Consider the following 14,356-nt stretch of genomic DNA (forward strand, 5'->3'; position numbering starts at 1 on the left):
GTATTATGCATTAAAATTTTTGATTTTATTTTTTATTATTCAATTTTATTTTAATTTTTATTTTGCTTTTATTTCTTAAGGTACGCTTTAATGTCGGTAATATGTTATAACAGAAGGCATAAGAACAAATACAGATAGGAAGATCTAAGTTAACCAATCTACGGTAATCGCTTTAACAAGATAATTAATCCTATTTCAGACCTTTCGATAGTAAATGTTACAAAAGAAATTTTAACACTATCAGTAACCATAAGCTGATTTGTCATGAACTTACAGGGTTTCAGTTAATACTTTTATTAACATGTAAACATTGTTTCATTGGATGATTCCAAATTTCGTTACACGAAATTAAAATTGATTGGTTAAAATTACCTAAGGGAATTAAGGGTCACATGATGTACAGTAAAATTGATTGGTCTATTATTGTTATGGAAGTTGTTGTTCTAAAGTCCTTTCCTCTGAAGAGCCATAGATTGTATGACTCTGGATTGAAATAGTTTAAAAAATAGTTTGAAAATAAATTGAGGAAAAAGGACATCTTTTTGTATTTTAGTTGTACAAGAATTCCCCTAGTACCAAAGCAGAACAATTGGGTCAAAAATGTGACCACTAGAGTGGTCACAAGGTTTTTCTATTTTTAGCTCCTGTGACCTAGTTTTTCATCAGAGATGACCCATGTTCGAACTCATCCAAGCAATTGACTAGACAAGCATTCTGACCAAGTTTGATGATGATTGGTTCAAAAATGTGACCACTAGAGTGTTCACAAGGTTTTTCTATTTATAGCTCCTGTGACCTACTTTTTCATCCGAGATGACACATGTTCGAACTCATCCGAGCTATCACCTAGACAAACATCCTGACCAAGTTTGATGATGATTGGGTCAAAAATGTGACCTCTAGAGTGTTCACAAGGTTTTTCTATTTTTAGCTCTTGTGACCTAGTTTTTCATCTGAGATGACCCATGTTCGAACTCATCCGAGCTTTCAACTAGATAAGCATCCTGACCAAGTTTGATGATGATTGAGGCAAAAATGCGACCGCTAGAGTGTTCACAAGCAATTGTGGACGGCCGGACGGACGACGGACGACGGACGACGGACATTCATCGATCCTAAAAGCTCACCCTGAGCAAGCTCAGGTGAGCTAATAAAACGGGAGGAACTCACAAGAGAAGATTCCCGAACACTGTTTAGTACATGAACTGTAAGGTTTCCAAGTTTGTGAAGCTGAAAGAATAGTCTGAAACTTACCAGGTATTCCTTATTGTCACCTATAAAAGTCAACAATAAAAAAACTGACAACAAAGCTAGATTTAACATTTTATTATATTTCAAAATTAAATTACAACAATAAGTCAAATAATATTAAAGGAACAGATCTACAACAAAATGCAAATGATGTATACAATAAAATAGTTCACAACAACTGATAACAGTAATAATATTTCAAATTGGAAATAACACAATACATAAACAATAAATAACAAATATAAGTTCCTAATCTTTGGCCCAACTTAACAGTAAACACTCATTTGTAACAGTGTCTTGAAATTAATGGCATAAATTTGTGTCTTTCAGAATCCTTAAATAAAATTAGTTTCATGTCAATTTTAATATCATTATATCCTAGTTCTAAACCGTAAGGAAATAACATTAGTCAAATACAACAGTAATGATTATTCAAATTGGAAAGAACTTGTTCAACAATTTACATTTAACAATGTCTTGAAATTCATGGCATATTAATGTCTTTCAGAATTTTAAATGAAATTAATTTCATATGAATTTTTATATCATTACATCCTAAATATTAGTTTTACATACATTTATACAGGTATAGAAATAATATTTCTGGAATTCTTTTATTTACCTTTCTGGAATGTAGGCAGTATCAATGAAAACTATTGGATTTCTTAAAGAAAAAAATATCTATATAAATAAATCTTTAAAAAAAATATGACAATAAATAGTTAATAACACAAATGAATGAAAATAATCAAATGCGATATTGCACAAAAATTGCTACAGTAAACAAAGATGATGAAAACATTATGTCATTAAAGAAAAAACGGATAATGAGCCAGCATATTTCTTTCCAAATTCAATTAAAATATTCTTATATTGAGGTCATTTTCATAGATCATGGGTTTCAATATCTTTCACATCATTCTAATCTGTTGATGTTCATTTCATCAAATTCAAAATCACATATTTGCCATCATTATGTAACCTTCTGAGCTGTTAAGTTTGATGAGTTTCAAAATCAAATATAACATTCTGAAATGATATTCATTAAGCTGAACATGTATATCATTACATTCAGGGTATCCAAATCAAATATAACATTTTGAATTGTTGATCATCATGTTCATTGGTTTCACAATCCAATATAATTTCTGACCCAGTGATAATAAAATCATAATCAATGTACTACAATCAACCAAAAAGTTTCTATAGAGTCTGGTTATTCAGGTCCAGATAAACTTCCTGACATACACTTACAAAGTATGAAGTAGTCAAACAGATTGATACCAGTGCTGACAAAGTTTCAAAGAAAATTGGTCAATAATATAATGATCTTGTCTATGTTTTTTCTCCACAAAAAGGGAATGTCTTTATTAAAATGTATCCATATATGATATACGAACTGCCTCTACTATAAAATTGGATGAAAATAAGTTTTATACATGTATAAAAGATAAGTTACAATAATTGCTTTCTGAGATTCAAAACATTTTAGCTGAAATATAATAACTTAAAATAAATTAAACTTTTATAGAAAAGCTTTGAGCTTACATTGTGTTCCAATTTCTAAAAGAAATCACAACCTAAGTGAGCTTTTTAATTAAAGGATGCAGCTCGAATTAATTCAGGAGAGTAATTGTATACATGTAGTTTAGAAATGAAAGTCAGTTGACAAATATTAATCAGTCGAAATTAAATCTCCCGATACTTCTATCCCATGCTCTTCCTGTACTTCTTCTTCATCGTCCATACCATCATTGAATTGATTAGATGTGTCGTACGTAAACGTGCCTCGTGACAGATCCACTTCAATTGGAAACACAATAGCTGTCTTCATCACTGTGTGGCAATCATTATGGTACTTGGCCATTCCAGACACAAACCGCTGAAGTTGGAACACAATGTCTTGTACTGTAAAAATATAAATTTTTATATCAAAATTAATAAAATGTCCAAACTTAGTCAAAAGTCTGAAAACGAACTTGTTGAAAACCCTTGAACTGTATTAAATTTAGACACATGACCTAAACAGTTTCTTGCATGTAGGTTTGTTTCAAGAAGTTGGTTTTACAAGCTTTGACATGGTACCTCTTACAATGAGCATAGTTAGCCAGCAAATACATGCTGGTTGAAAAGGTTGACTTAAGTAACATTGGAAAATGGAAAATGTCAAGAACAAAGCTGAAGTAGTCCACCAGTCCGACTACTGATATATTTTCTTGCCCTATATCAACAAAGAAAAATCTGAATCAGCTGATAAATGCTGATTTTGTTTTCCTTGCTTCGTGAATGAATGTAAATAAAAATTAGGTTGAAACAACAGAATTTGTGAAGTCATTTCTAAAGCTACCAATTTGCATGTATTTGCATGTCTTGGAAAAGTTATGACATAAATAAAAAACATGATAAAAAAATCCAATCAAATGTAAGTCCATATTGAAATTTAGAAATCAATATTTCAATAAAATTATAAACTTTTTTTATTAAATGTTTTTCACATGTTAATTTTTCACATGTTTAACATGTGATCCTAGATTGCACACTTCTGAAACGAGGCAAAGATGTCAACTAAAATCAAAATGTAACTTTTAAGGTACATTACAATAAAGTTTCTCTAAACTCGTCAAGCAGTTCATGGGTAGCTGCCATTCAAAACTATTTTCTATTTTTAACTCTGGTAGCCATTTTGTTCAGTTCTAGCTGCTATTTTCATAGATTATACGAGTTTCATCAAAAGTTTGCTAAATGGTTAGTGAGTTGTCTTTTCAAGTGTCTTTTTTTGTATCTCAAGCATCTATCTATTAAAGCAAAACAGTTTAGTTATTTCGCAATCATTTAACTACCCAGTGACTTCATCTAATAAGTTACATCTACAAAGACTAAGTGGTTAAATACGGGATGTTATTTAAAGCTTCTTTATATTTTAGTTCTGGCAGCTATCTCGTTCACTTGACTAGAACATTAGTGACCATCTTCTTTCATTTCAACACCTTCACTAAATTCAGATCATGTTAAAAGATTACGAACAGAAATGAAAGTACTGATCTTGATCGTTTGTGAACATAGGTTTTTCTTGCATATCAGACTGGTGTTTCCGTTAATTTTGCCCATGCCGGAAATTTCATCTGGCATGGGAGGTGCCAAATGAGTTTCTTGCTATACAATACCATGCTCTGGATGACGTAATTTTGCCATTATAAACGATGTTGTAATTTAATACACTGTTGTAAGAAAATAGTTACAGGTGTAATGACATGAATTTCCATGAAAAAATGTTTTATTAAGGTGAAGAATTTGAAATATGTTGGAGTATGGTAGAATATGCAAGAAAAAATATCTGACATATGTTTGCGGTAAAGATCGAAATATCCGTCCCTCGTGAACCCGGTCAAGGGACGGATATTCCGATCTCTGAACTACAACATGTGATAGATATTATTCATCTTTATGTATTGTTTCTTTCCAATATACAAGCTACTTTGTAGTTACAATGGTTGACTTCATGCATTTATTTTGCCAGTTTTTAAAAATAGCTGTATTCTTTAATTATTATACAAATATATAGGTAATTGATAACATGCTCAAAGAGCCTATAACACAGGTTTCACAGTAATATTTATTCAATAAATGTACATGCATATTTACATTGAATCGATACAAATTTGCTGTTACCTAAAAATAATCATTGTATGTGGTTTCTTGATTAAACAATAAGTAAAGTGGTATAAACTGCATAGTCTTGTTATCTTGTTCAAAATACGTCCGCCCTGATATTCATACCACGTGAATACCATGAATACAGTAAGGCTTGGATTTTTATGTACATGTACATGTAAAATTATAAAAAAAATAAAATTGAAAATCAGCTCAATATTTCAGGGTGATTGATTCAAAGTTCAAACAAACAGAAATCAACAGGGGATTTTAGAATGCAATCTGAATTCTTGGGCTTAATACAGTATTTAAAGAACCAAAAGCATGGCTGCTGAAATTAATTTGCGAAGTTTTCAACAATTATTTGGACATGATAAAAAGGATTTAGATTGTGTCATTAATGCGATAAAAGATTTTAATGATAATAAAGGCAATTTGCTAAGAATAACATGTGAACTAAGAAGCATGGGTATAATAAGCAAGGAAAATTATAGGAATTTGATTGAGTTGCATCGTGGAGACAGGGACATGTTATTACCCGAGTATATTTTAAGATTATGGGTAATGATTCCTTTTGAAGACCTGTGTTTTATTCTAGATAGAGAGGGACTGAATACAGTCGTTTTAAAGCTGCAGGAGGCGAGATTTACACGTATGTACAGAAAACCTCAAAAAAGAGAACTTCTTTTTGTAAAATTCATTCATAAATATTACACAAATCTAAAAAGCCAAATAGATAACAACTGTTTCATTGGTGGCAAACAGGGTATCAGAATTATTCTAAGAGCACTTCTTGCTAAATGGGATGACACCGTGGCATCAAGTCAAAGCACAGAAAACGATCGGCAGTTAGCAATGGAGAAAAAAGCTGTAGGTCTTGTCTTACTTATGCAGCAGTATAAAAATCCAGAGAAACGAGAGATTATTCTTACACAAGCACTAAAAACAGAGACAAATGGATGCGATAACATGTCCCTTCAAATAGTTTGCCATTCAAAATTGGCGTGTACAGAAGCGTTCAGAGGAAACAATGCTGCTGCTAAAGAACATATTACACACGCACAAGCTCTTTGTGAAAACATTTCACCATGCTTTGCTGTGATATCTGCTTTTCATGACTTTTTATTTGTGCAAAGATTATTCTTCTCAAACAAACAGTCAAACGACAAATCTGAAACTGTTATGACAGGAAGTGAAAATGCTCTTTTATGTATGTTTGAGGAGCAAGAAGAAGTGCAAATTATGTGGAAAAGAATAATATTGCAATTCATGGTAATGTCTTTACTGAATATAAAATTGGACTTTGAAGTTCAGAGAAATGAAATCACAAAAGAAAACGTAACAAAAGCTAATGAACTACTTCATGAAATTGATAAAAGCAGCCAAAATATTGAAAAGAGACGTCAAATGATAAAGAGTCTGTGTTATGGGGTAGTTTGTGAGATGCAAGGCGATCTGGACAGCGCTCTAGTCTATGTTGATGAAGCACTAGACACAGCAAAGGACGGAGGCTGTTTCCATAGCAATGAGCTGCACAATATTGAAGAATATCATGATTATCTTTCAGCTCAGACATCTAGAAAATCTCTGTTATATGAAAGATCACAAAAGTAATCAACTGAAACTGATATTGGCCTTTTAAATATGATACTAGTATGATTGAACAAATGATGCTCTTTTAGTCAATTGGAGGATTCAGATGGAACTTATTATAGTTTACGTCTTTCCAAACTTCATTTCAAAAAACAGACAGTCAAATGGAACTTATAAGAGACATAAGGAGCTAATGATGGTCTTATTGGAGTTAATGATTTTTGTGAGGTTCTATAGAAATTATGTACCATAGGTTATCTTTATTTTATGCTTTTGAGTGGATTACTGATTTTTCCATGAAAATTATATTTGATAATTTCGCAGTGAAAAATTATCAAAATATAATTTCACACTTTTCAATGAAGAGGTTACTTTTTTAAGATTTTCCCCATGTGGTAGGTACCTCAATTTCATTTTTGCTTTGAAGTGGCTTCTAGAATGTTTACTCATCTGTCGACAATTATTGAGACTATTGTCTTAACAATCCTCAAATAAGTTTTCTTTTATATGAGTGTATGTAGAATTAACAAATCCAAATGAAATCCCTCTGAATCAATTTCCTCCTTAACACAACTTTAAAAATTGCGGTCGCATACATTTCAAAGGCCAATCTAATATAAACTTCTGCGGAAATAGACAGAAAAAGCTTGGCTTGGTGTAACTTTTTCTTCTCTTAGAAATGTTTGTTTTAATTATTAAAACAAGCAATCATTCATTTTTTTTACAAAAAATATCATCACCATTTAACGTTGATTTTTGGACTCAGTTGATATTGAGGAAATTTCATTTAAACTTGTTTTTAAGCATAACAGAAAAAGAAAAATTTGTTTGTATTTTTGTGTAAGATGTATTTTTTCCATACTACACCACTCACGAGAATACTGTTTTTAAAGCTCACTTTAAAAAAAAAATCATTATATATTATTTAGAACTATCATTGTCACCAAAGTAGTTAATGAGGACCATAAAAGTACAGCTGAAATGTAACAAGACCAAGTATGTAAATGACATCAATAGAACTGATAAAATGCTATGTCAAAAGTAAGTTGTTCAGCTTTTTGTGTATTTGATACTACTATGTGTAATAATACATTTATATGTACATGTATTTTCTTAGTATGTAATTTGGAAACTTATTATATATTTTTTTTAAGCTAAGTTGATTTTTCTCTGGAAAAAAACCCAAAACAACAGTTAAAGAGTCATGCTTTTAAATATTTAGTTTATTCATATCCAAATATTAGTTATATCATATTTAATTACTCACTCCATATATACATGTAGTGATTAAACTGTACAATGTAAATATTAAACATTAACAGACTTGACTACATACTTCCTGTTAAACAGACATGTATTATTGCACTTCCTGTTAAACAGATCAGTTTTATGTTAAAAGTAATCTTATCTCTCCTTTACTGAGAAAAATGTAAATTTGTTTGTTAACGTTGCAGACACATCAAACATTTTCTTAAGATTAAAGGCACTGGACCGTTTTCATGAGAATTTATTTTCAGGGGCTAAGGGATTACAGATAAAAACCAACTTTTAACACTAATAAAATATGTTTTATTACTTTTCATTATTAAAAGTATAATACAATAATTTCAGGTAATTAAACCAATTGTACATGGTACAATGTTGTCACTTTTTAAACTATTGTTTAAATGTTATTGCATTTTAAAATTGCATACATACATGTACAAAATGGCTGTCCAACAATATATGTTTGAGCTTCTTTTATTAAATGGGGGTTGGGGTATACTCTTTTTAACAGGATTTTATGACAGAATATATGATTTTTTATGATGTTTTACAGCATTTAGATAAGAAGCACTGCTTGTTGGTTGCAACCATTTTTAACCCTCGCCTAACCCTCCACGCCTCAACGTTCACCTACAAATGTCAAGGTGAGAAAAACCTCTGACTACCTTACTATGGCTTCACTGAGCTATCCAGTAGCTTACACATTTTCTCCACTAATTAGTATACAGTTATGACTGTGACATCACTATGTAACATTAGTTTTATAAGATATGATATTTAATTATAATAAATGTAGTGTATTTTCTTTAATGTTTTGTTAATAAAAATAGCCTACTCTCATTAATAAGCTAATTATGTTATTTTCCCTTATTAACTGTTTTAATACATGCATTTGCTCTCTATAAAGTATAAACTGATATTTATAAAGAACTTATAATGATTTATGTTTTACATTCCCTTAATTACTCTGTGTATGCCTTTTGTAGGCCCATAAAAGGGGGTCTGGTTAGCCCCCCAGAAGCCGAAAACAAGTGCAGATTGAAATGCACGTTCCGGAGTATTTCCAAGGAAATAATCAAACCAATTAGTTTAAATTATGACTTTGATTCAATGTAAGCTTTACTGAGGACAGTATATCATGCACATGTCTAAAACACACTTAATTCGACCATAAGACTTGAACTCACTACCAGCATTTTTATTGTTTTGTTTTTTTTGACTTGTGAAAATGTCAATTTCTTGACTTACTTGTAGGGACGGGCATACATGGCCTACATGTAATAGTAGCTATGCCACTGAGGTTTACAATACTATAGGGTGTAGTCCATACAGGATGTCTTCTCAAGCATTATAGGAAATTCAACAATTATTAAAGGCCCATTAAGCCTCAGAAATGCTTTCATTTTTATTTTTCAAAAGATTACTAATTTTGGTGTCTTATTTAAGTTTACAAAATGTCATTCGTTGGCCATATAGAGGAGACTTCTTTCGCTTTATAAGCGTTTTAGCAATGAATGGATACAGCTTTAGTGATTTAGTATTTTGTATGGAAGTCAAAATACTACTTTGTTTACATTTTGCTATTTTTATGACAAATAATTTCACTTTCAGGACTACTTTGCTCAGGTGATAAACATTTAAGATTCTCTTAATCCATTTTTTAAATGTTACAAAACTCATTTTGGCCTTTTCTAGAGAAGGAAAAAGAATATTCATTTCTGAGGCATAATAGGCCTTTAAGACTCACCATGCTTTTGATCCAGTAATTCCATTTTCACTAATACATCAGACCTCATTTTTGCGAACTTCACCCTTGCATCTTGTCTACATCGTAAAACCAGTCTGCAAAAATGGTAGAAGAAAATAAAATAAAACCAGTCTAATAACAATAGTAACCACAATAACAGAAAATAATATAAAACCAGATGAAAATAACAACAGAAAATAACATAATACCTATAAAAGAAAAAAGAAGAAAACCAGTCGGAAAAATTATAACTGAAAATAATGGAAAACAAGTCTGAAATTGATAACAGAACATAAGCAAGATAGCATTAAACCAGTCTTAAAGGGTATAAATCTGTATCTTATGAAATGTTTTTATAAAATTTATCAACAGTAAAATTATAATGGTTCCATTATGATATGGTTGATTTCCGAAAAAGTTGTAACGTAGAATGTCTCCATTATTTAACACACATGAATAATGTATGTAAATAGAATAAAATGTTCTGGGACAAAATATTATTTTGCTATTTAAAGTAGGGTTTTATCCGTTTACCAATGATTTTGTGCATGCGTCATTCGCTTTTAAGGTGATTAACTACCATTTTTACTTCCTACAAGCTGTTTGGAAAGCATTCTTTTTTAAAAAATTCAAACAATAAATTTTGCAGTAGATATATAGCTTTTATACACTTTAACAAATTTGTTCTTTTTGTTTTGAAAAAAAAGCCTTTTATGAAAAATAGCTTGTGGCTATGTTAGGGTGATTTACTGCCACTAAACACAAGTGGCTTCTACCTTTATATTTTTTTGCAGTTTTCTGTGGTTTAACCCTAATAAATTGACAATCTTATCAGCATATTTGACAAGAATATCTGTCTATATGATCCCTATTTTAATACACAAATTATACACAAGCCAAAACCTGCTTATCTATAACATTGGGGAAAAAAATCAGAATTTTGACTAGAAGTATTGCATGATGCATCATGTCTAATTTTGGTCATGATTAATAGCAAAATCATTCACTATCATTTTCACCAAATCATAAATGGTTGTGCAGATACGAGGAACAGAAAGCAAATAAAAAAAAAGTTAAATAAGATCAAACATCGCTAAGGCGCTTATCCCTATTCCTCCTTAGGATAATACTGTTATCTGAACTCAAATGAAAATGCATTTCATGTTTACATATCTTAAGCCTTATAAATTTGCATGTAGCATGTACTGCACTATTGCAATCTGGCTTGTCTTTTAATATTAGTCCTCTTTAGTTAAAAACAATGACACCCCTGGGGCAGGGCCAGTTTTGACCCCCGGGCTTTTATTTGAACAAACTTTGTAGATATTTACTAAAAGATGTTTCATAGTTAATATCTAAACTCTAGCTATTTGGGTTTTTTCAAAGAAGATTTTTAAGTTTTTGCTTTACACAAAAAAGGAAAATCAATGACCCCCGGGGCAGGGCCAATTTTGACCCCGGGGATTTTATTTGAACAAACTTTGTAGACACTGATTAGAAGATGTTTCATGCTTTATATCTAAACTCTAGCTATATGGGTTTTTTCAAAGAAGATTTTTAAGTTTTTGCCATACACATATAAGGAAAATCAATGACCCCAAAGGCGGGACCAATTTTGACCAAAGGGCTTTTATTTGAACAAATTTGGTAGACACCCATTAGAACATGTTTCATGCTAAATATCTTAGCTCTAGCTCTTTGAGTTCTTTAAAAGAAGATTTTTTAAGTTTTTACTTTATGCATATAGGGAAAATCAATTACCCCCTGGGGCGGAACCAATTTTGACCCCAGGACTTTTATTTGAACAAACTTGGTAGACACTCACTAAAAGATGTTTCATTCCAAATATCTTAGCTCTAGCTCTTTGGGTTCTTTAAAAGAAGATTTTTTAAGTTTTTACTATATGCATATAGGGAAAATCAATGACCCCCTGGGGCGGGGCCAATTTTGACCCCAGGGCTTTTATTTGAACAAACTTGGTAGACACTCACTAGAAGATGTTTCATGCAAAATATCTAAGCTCTAGCTCTTAGGGTTGTTTAAAAGAAGATATTTAAAGATTTTCCTTTCGGTTGCCATGGCAACCAGAGTTCTGCATGGAATTAAATTCTTTGAACAATTTTTAAAGGTGACCACCAAAGGAACATTCCTGTGAAGTTTGGATGAAATTGGCTCAGTGCTTTATGAGGAGATGTCATTTAAAGCAAAAGTTTACGGACGGCCGGACGCCGGCCGGACGTCCGGCAAAAAGCGATCACAAAAGCTCACCCTGTCACTTTGTGACAGGTGAGCTAAAAACCCCAGAAATTAACATTTCGTCACTATAGTTCAGTAACGGGTTATGTCCTAAATTTAATAGCAGTTAACTAGTTATTGCACTAAAGTGACGATTAATTATATACTTACCCTGAGATATGCTTTCATGTAATAGAATACAAATGAGCCGCGTCACGACAAAACTAACATAGTGCGTTTGCGACCAGCATTGATCAAGACCAGCCTGCGCATCCGCGCAGTCTGATCAGGATCCATGCTGTTCGCTTACAAAACCTATTACAAGTAGAGAAACTGATAGCGAACAGCATGGATCCTAATCAGACTGCGCAGATGCGCAGGCTGGTCTGGATCCATGCTGGCCGCAAACCCACTATGTTAGTTTTGTCATGATGTGGCTCAATACAACAAACATTCTTCATGCCACTCTTGTATTCATAGTTTCCAGTTCCCAACTTTAATCAAGGTTTTTTACTGACTTGTATTCATAATTTACAGTTCCTACCCTTTACCATGTATTTTTTACTCACCTATATTCATAGTTACCAGTTTCCACCCTGTACAACGGTTCCTGCAGGGCAGCGTAACTGTACTCCTCATCATCCATCTCCTTTACCTTCAAGCAGTAAGACTGAAAACAAATATGTACCTTGCACAGGGTGTGATTTTTCTTAATTCTTACCATCAACAGTACAATACACATTACAGTTTGTTTATAAAAGCCTTTTCAAATACTTCATAGCTGAAAGAATTAACAGCCAATGGGAATTCTCCGTCGCGAACTGAAATATAAAAGGGTCACTACCCCAAATGTATAACCAAAACACTGTTCTGTTAGCATGATTGGTAGAGCTTTTAAGACTGTGAATCATGCACCCTAGATTTGATTCCAGGATGGTGCAGGTCACTTTTGTTGTGATAGATCATGAAATCTTTTCTATGTCATTCGCACTGTACCTTTGCTCTGACATGTACAGAAGTATATCAGTTCCTTTTGAAAGTGAAAGCACTAGTACTGGTTAACTGCTTGGCAGCCTGGCCAGGAAGGTTGAAATGGCTGAAATGTGCTATGGTAAACTGCCATGATCATGAGAGTATACTTCTAAAAACACCACCACAACAACCATGAGAAAAATAAATTTCTTCATTAGAAAAATATTTGGAGTTTTAAAATATATTTACAATCTAAGTACAACTGGGAATGTTTCATGGCATAAGATTAGAGTTACTATTTTAACAGCATATTCTGACCCAAATAAAATAAAGCAAGGCAACATTGCTGCATATTATGTCTCATTACATGTAATTCCTCGTAAGTGTCCGAGTCAATATTAGTAAACTTGACAAGAATTTCCTTTAAAAAAGAAATTTTTCATTTTCTATTTTCATGAAAATTAATATGCATTTGAAGGCAATGCTTCTTTAATACATTTTAGATTCATAAATAAGTTAAAGTTGTATAATGACCATATAAAATGCTTTGCTAAATTAAAATCATTAAGACCTTCATAAGCAACATCTTAAGTATGAAAATAACAGCCGAAGCTCGTGTCTCACTTTATTTAATTCACTACAGCCAGAGCTGTTGTTTGATTTAATTCACTTACCAGGTATTCAAACTTGGCGTCCAAATATTTCTTTATTGTAAGTCTTGTATCAGGTACAGCTTTGTTTAGAAATGTATTTAAATCACTGATCATCTGAAAAATAGAAATACTCCCTATACTGATAAACATAATGAAATAAACACTTCACATCTTTATAATAAAGGAGAGGATAATTTATCAATTTTCTGTGATTGCTGGATTGTGTCAAGAGCTGCACCCTGTGAACATTACCTTTGCCTTCTTGATCTCTATTCTCCTTTTTAATTATTAGAATTTAATGCCATCAAATGATTAAAAGTAACTTTCCAGCTTTACTGGTGGAGGATAACATCAGGTGTCCTTTTGTGCTTTATTTCCAGCACAATCAGGTACCTGAGTAAAACCATTTTACAATGACTTTCCGTAAGCTAGATGGGGAGCTTCCCCACATGAAAAAAACAAAACAACAAAAACAACACCACACAGCAGTGAGAGGCAAGCAATTTGAAGTCAATGATTTAAACCACTTGTCCAATAATCTTGTTTAGTTCATCTTAGGTGTGAATAGAGATATCTGGCCCAAGCATAACCATTAGCATTTGTATCATAGTTTGGAGACTTTACTATTGAAAATATGTCAGAGCTGATTCCTATACCAGAACATGCTCAGTGTGTTAACTGGAGTGCAGGTGTTAGTTACCCGCACTCACTGTCTGTCTAGAGATTGCTCATTGATTGGCTCATATTTTGAAGGGTTTACTTATTGCAACGACAGGGAAAGAGATAACGACAGAAATGTCATATTCAGATGCTCATACATTGGTTACTCTTTTTCTGGTGTTTAATATTGTGACAACAAGGAATGAGTTTTTAGTTTTGCCTATGATACAAAAGTGAAAGAACATCAAAACACTTGGCAATCTGATTTATACTCTGGGGCTATGCCCCCTCATACAAATCAGACAGCCTCTTGTTTTGATGCTCTTTC

At 32.2% G+C, this 14,356-nt stretch overlaps 2 protein-coding genes across 3 annotated transcripts in view; one reads left to right on the forward strand and one right to left on the reverse strand.

Moving 5' to 3' along the window:
• Positions 1-1,311: 1,311 nt before the first annotated feature.
• Positions 1,312-14,356, reverse strand: part of LOC132740718 (PRKCA-binding protein-like) — a 32,864-nt gene continuing 19,819 nt past the window's right edge. For both annotated transcript variants that reach the window (XM_060728682.1, XM_060728681.1), the window contains exons 7-10: positions 13,390-13,482; positions 12,313-12,413; positions 9,509-9,603; positions 1,312-3,159 (exon numbers count right to left, since the gene is read on the reverse strand). In XM_060728682.1, the coding sequence (XP_060584665.1) occupies positions 2,927-3,159; positions 9,509-9,603; positions 12,313-12,413; positions 13,390-13,482 (522 nt within the window). In that variant the 3' untranslated portion in view covers positions 1,312-2,926. The remainder of the gene's footprint in view (positions 3,160-9,508; positions 9,604-12,312; positions 12,414-13,389; positions 13,483-14,356) is intronic.
• LOC132740717 (uncharacterized) lies at positions 4,821-8,199 on the forward strand. The gene has a single exon (XM_060728680.1). It carries the CDS (start codon positions 5,227-5,229, stop codon positions 6,514-6,516), a length of 1,290 nt encoding a protein of 429 aa, XP_060584663.1. The 5' UTR covers positions 4,821-5,226; the 3' UTR covers positions 6,517-8,199.

Source organism: Ruditapes philippinarum, unplaced genomic scaffold, assembly GCF_026571515.1.
Source record: "Ruditapes philippinarum isolate M1 unplaced genomic scaffold, ASM2657151v2 ctg5203_1_1_1_1, whole genome shotgun sequence".
Taxonomy (NCBI): Eukaryota; Metazoa; Mollusca; class Bivalvia; order Venerida; family Veneridae; genus Ruditapes; species Ruditapes philippinarum.

Excerpts from the sequence above, each read along its gene's own strand:
- LOC132740717 (XM_060728680.1), top strand. The coding sequence starts at position 5,227 with ATGGCTGCTGAAATTAATTTGCGAAGTTTTCAACAATTATTTGGACAT.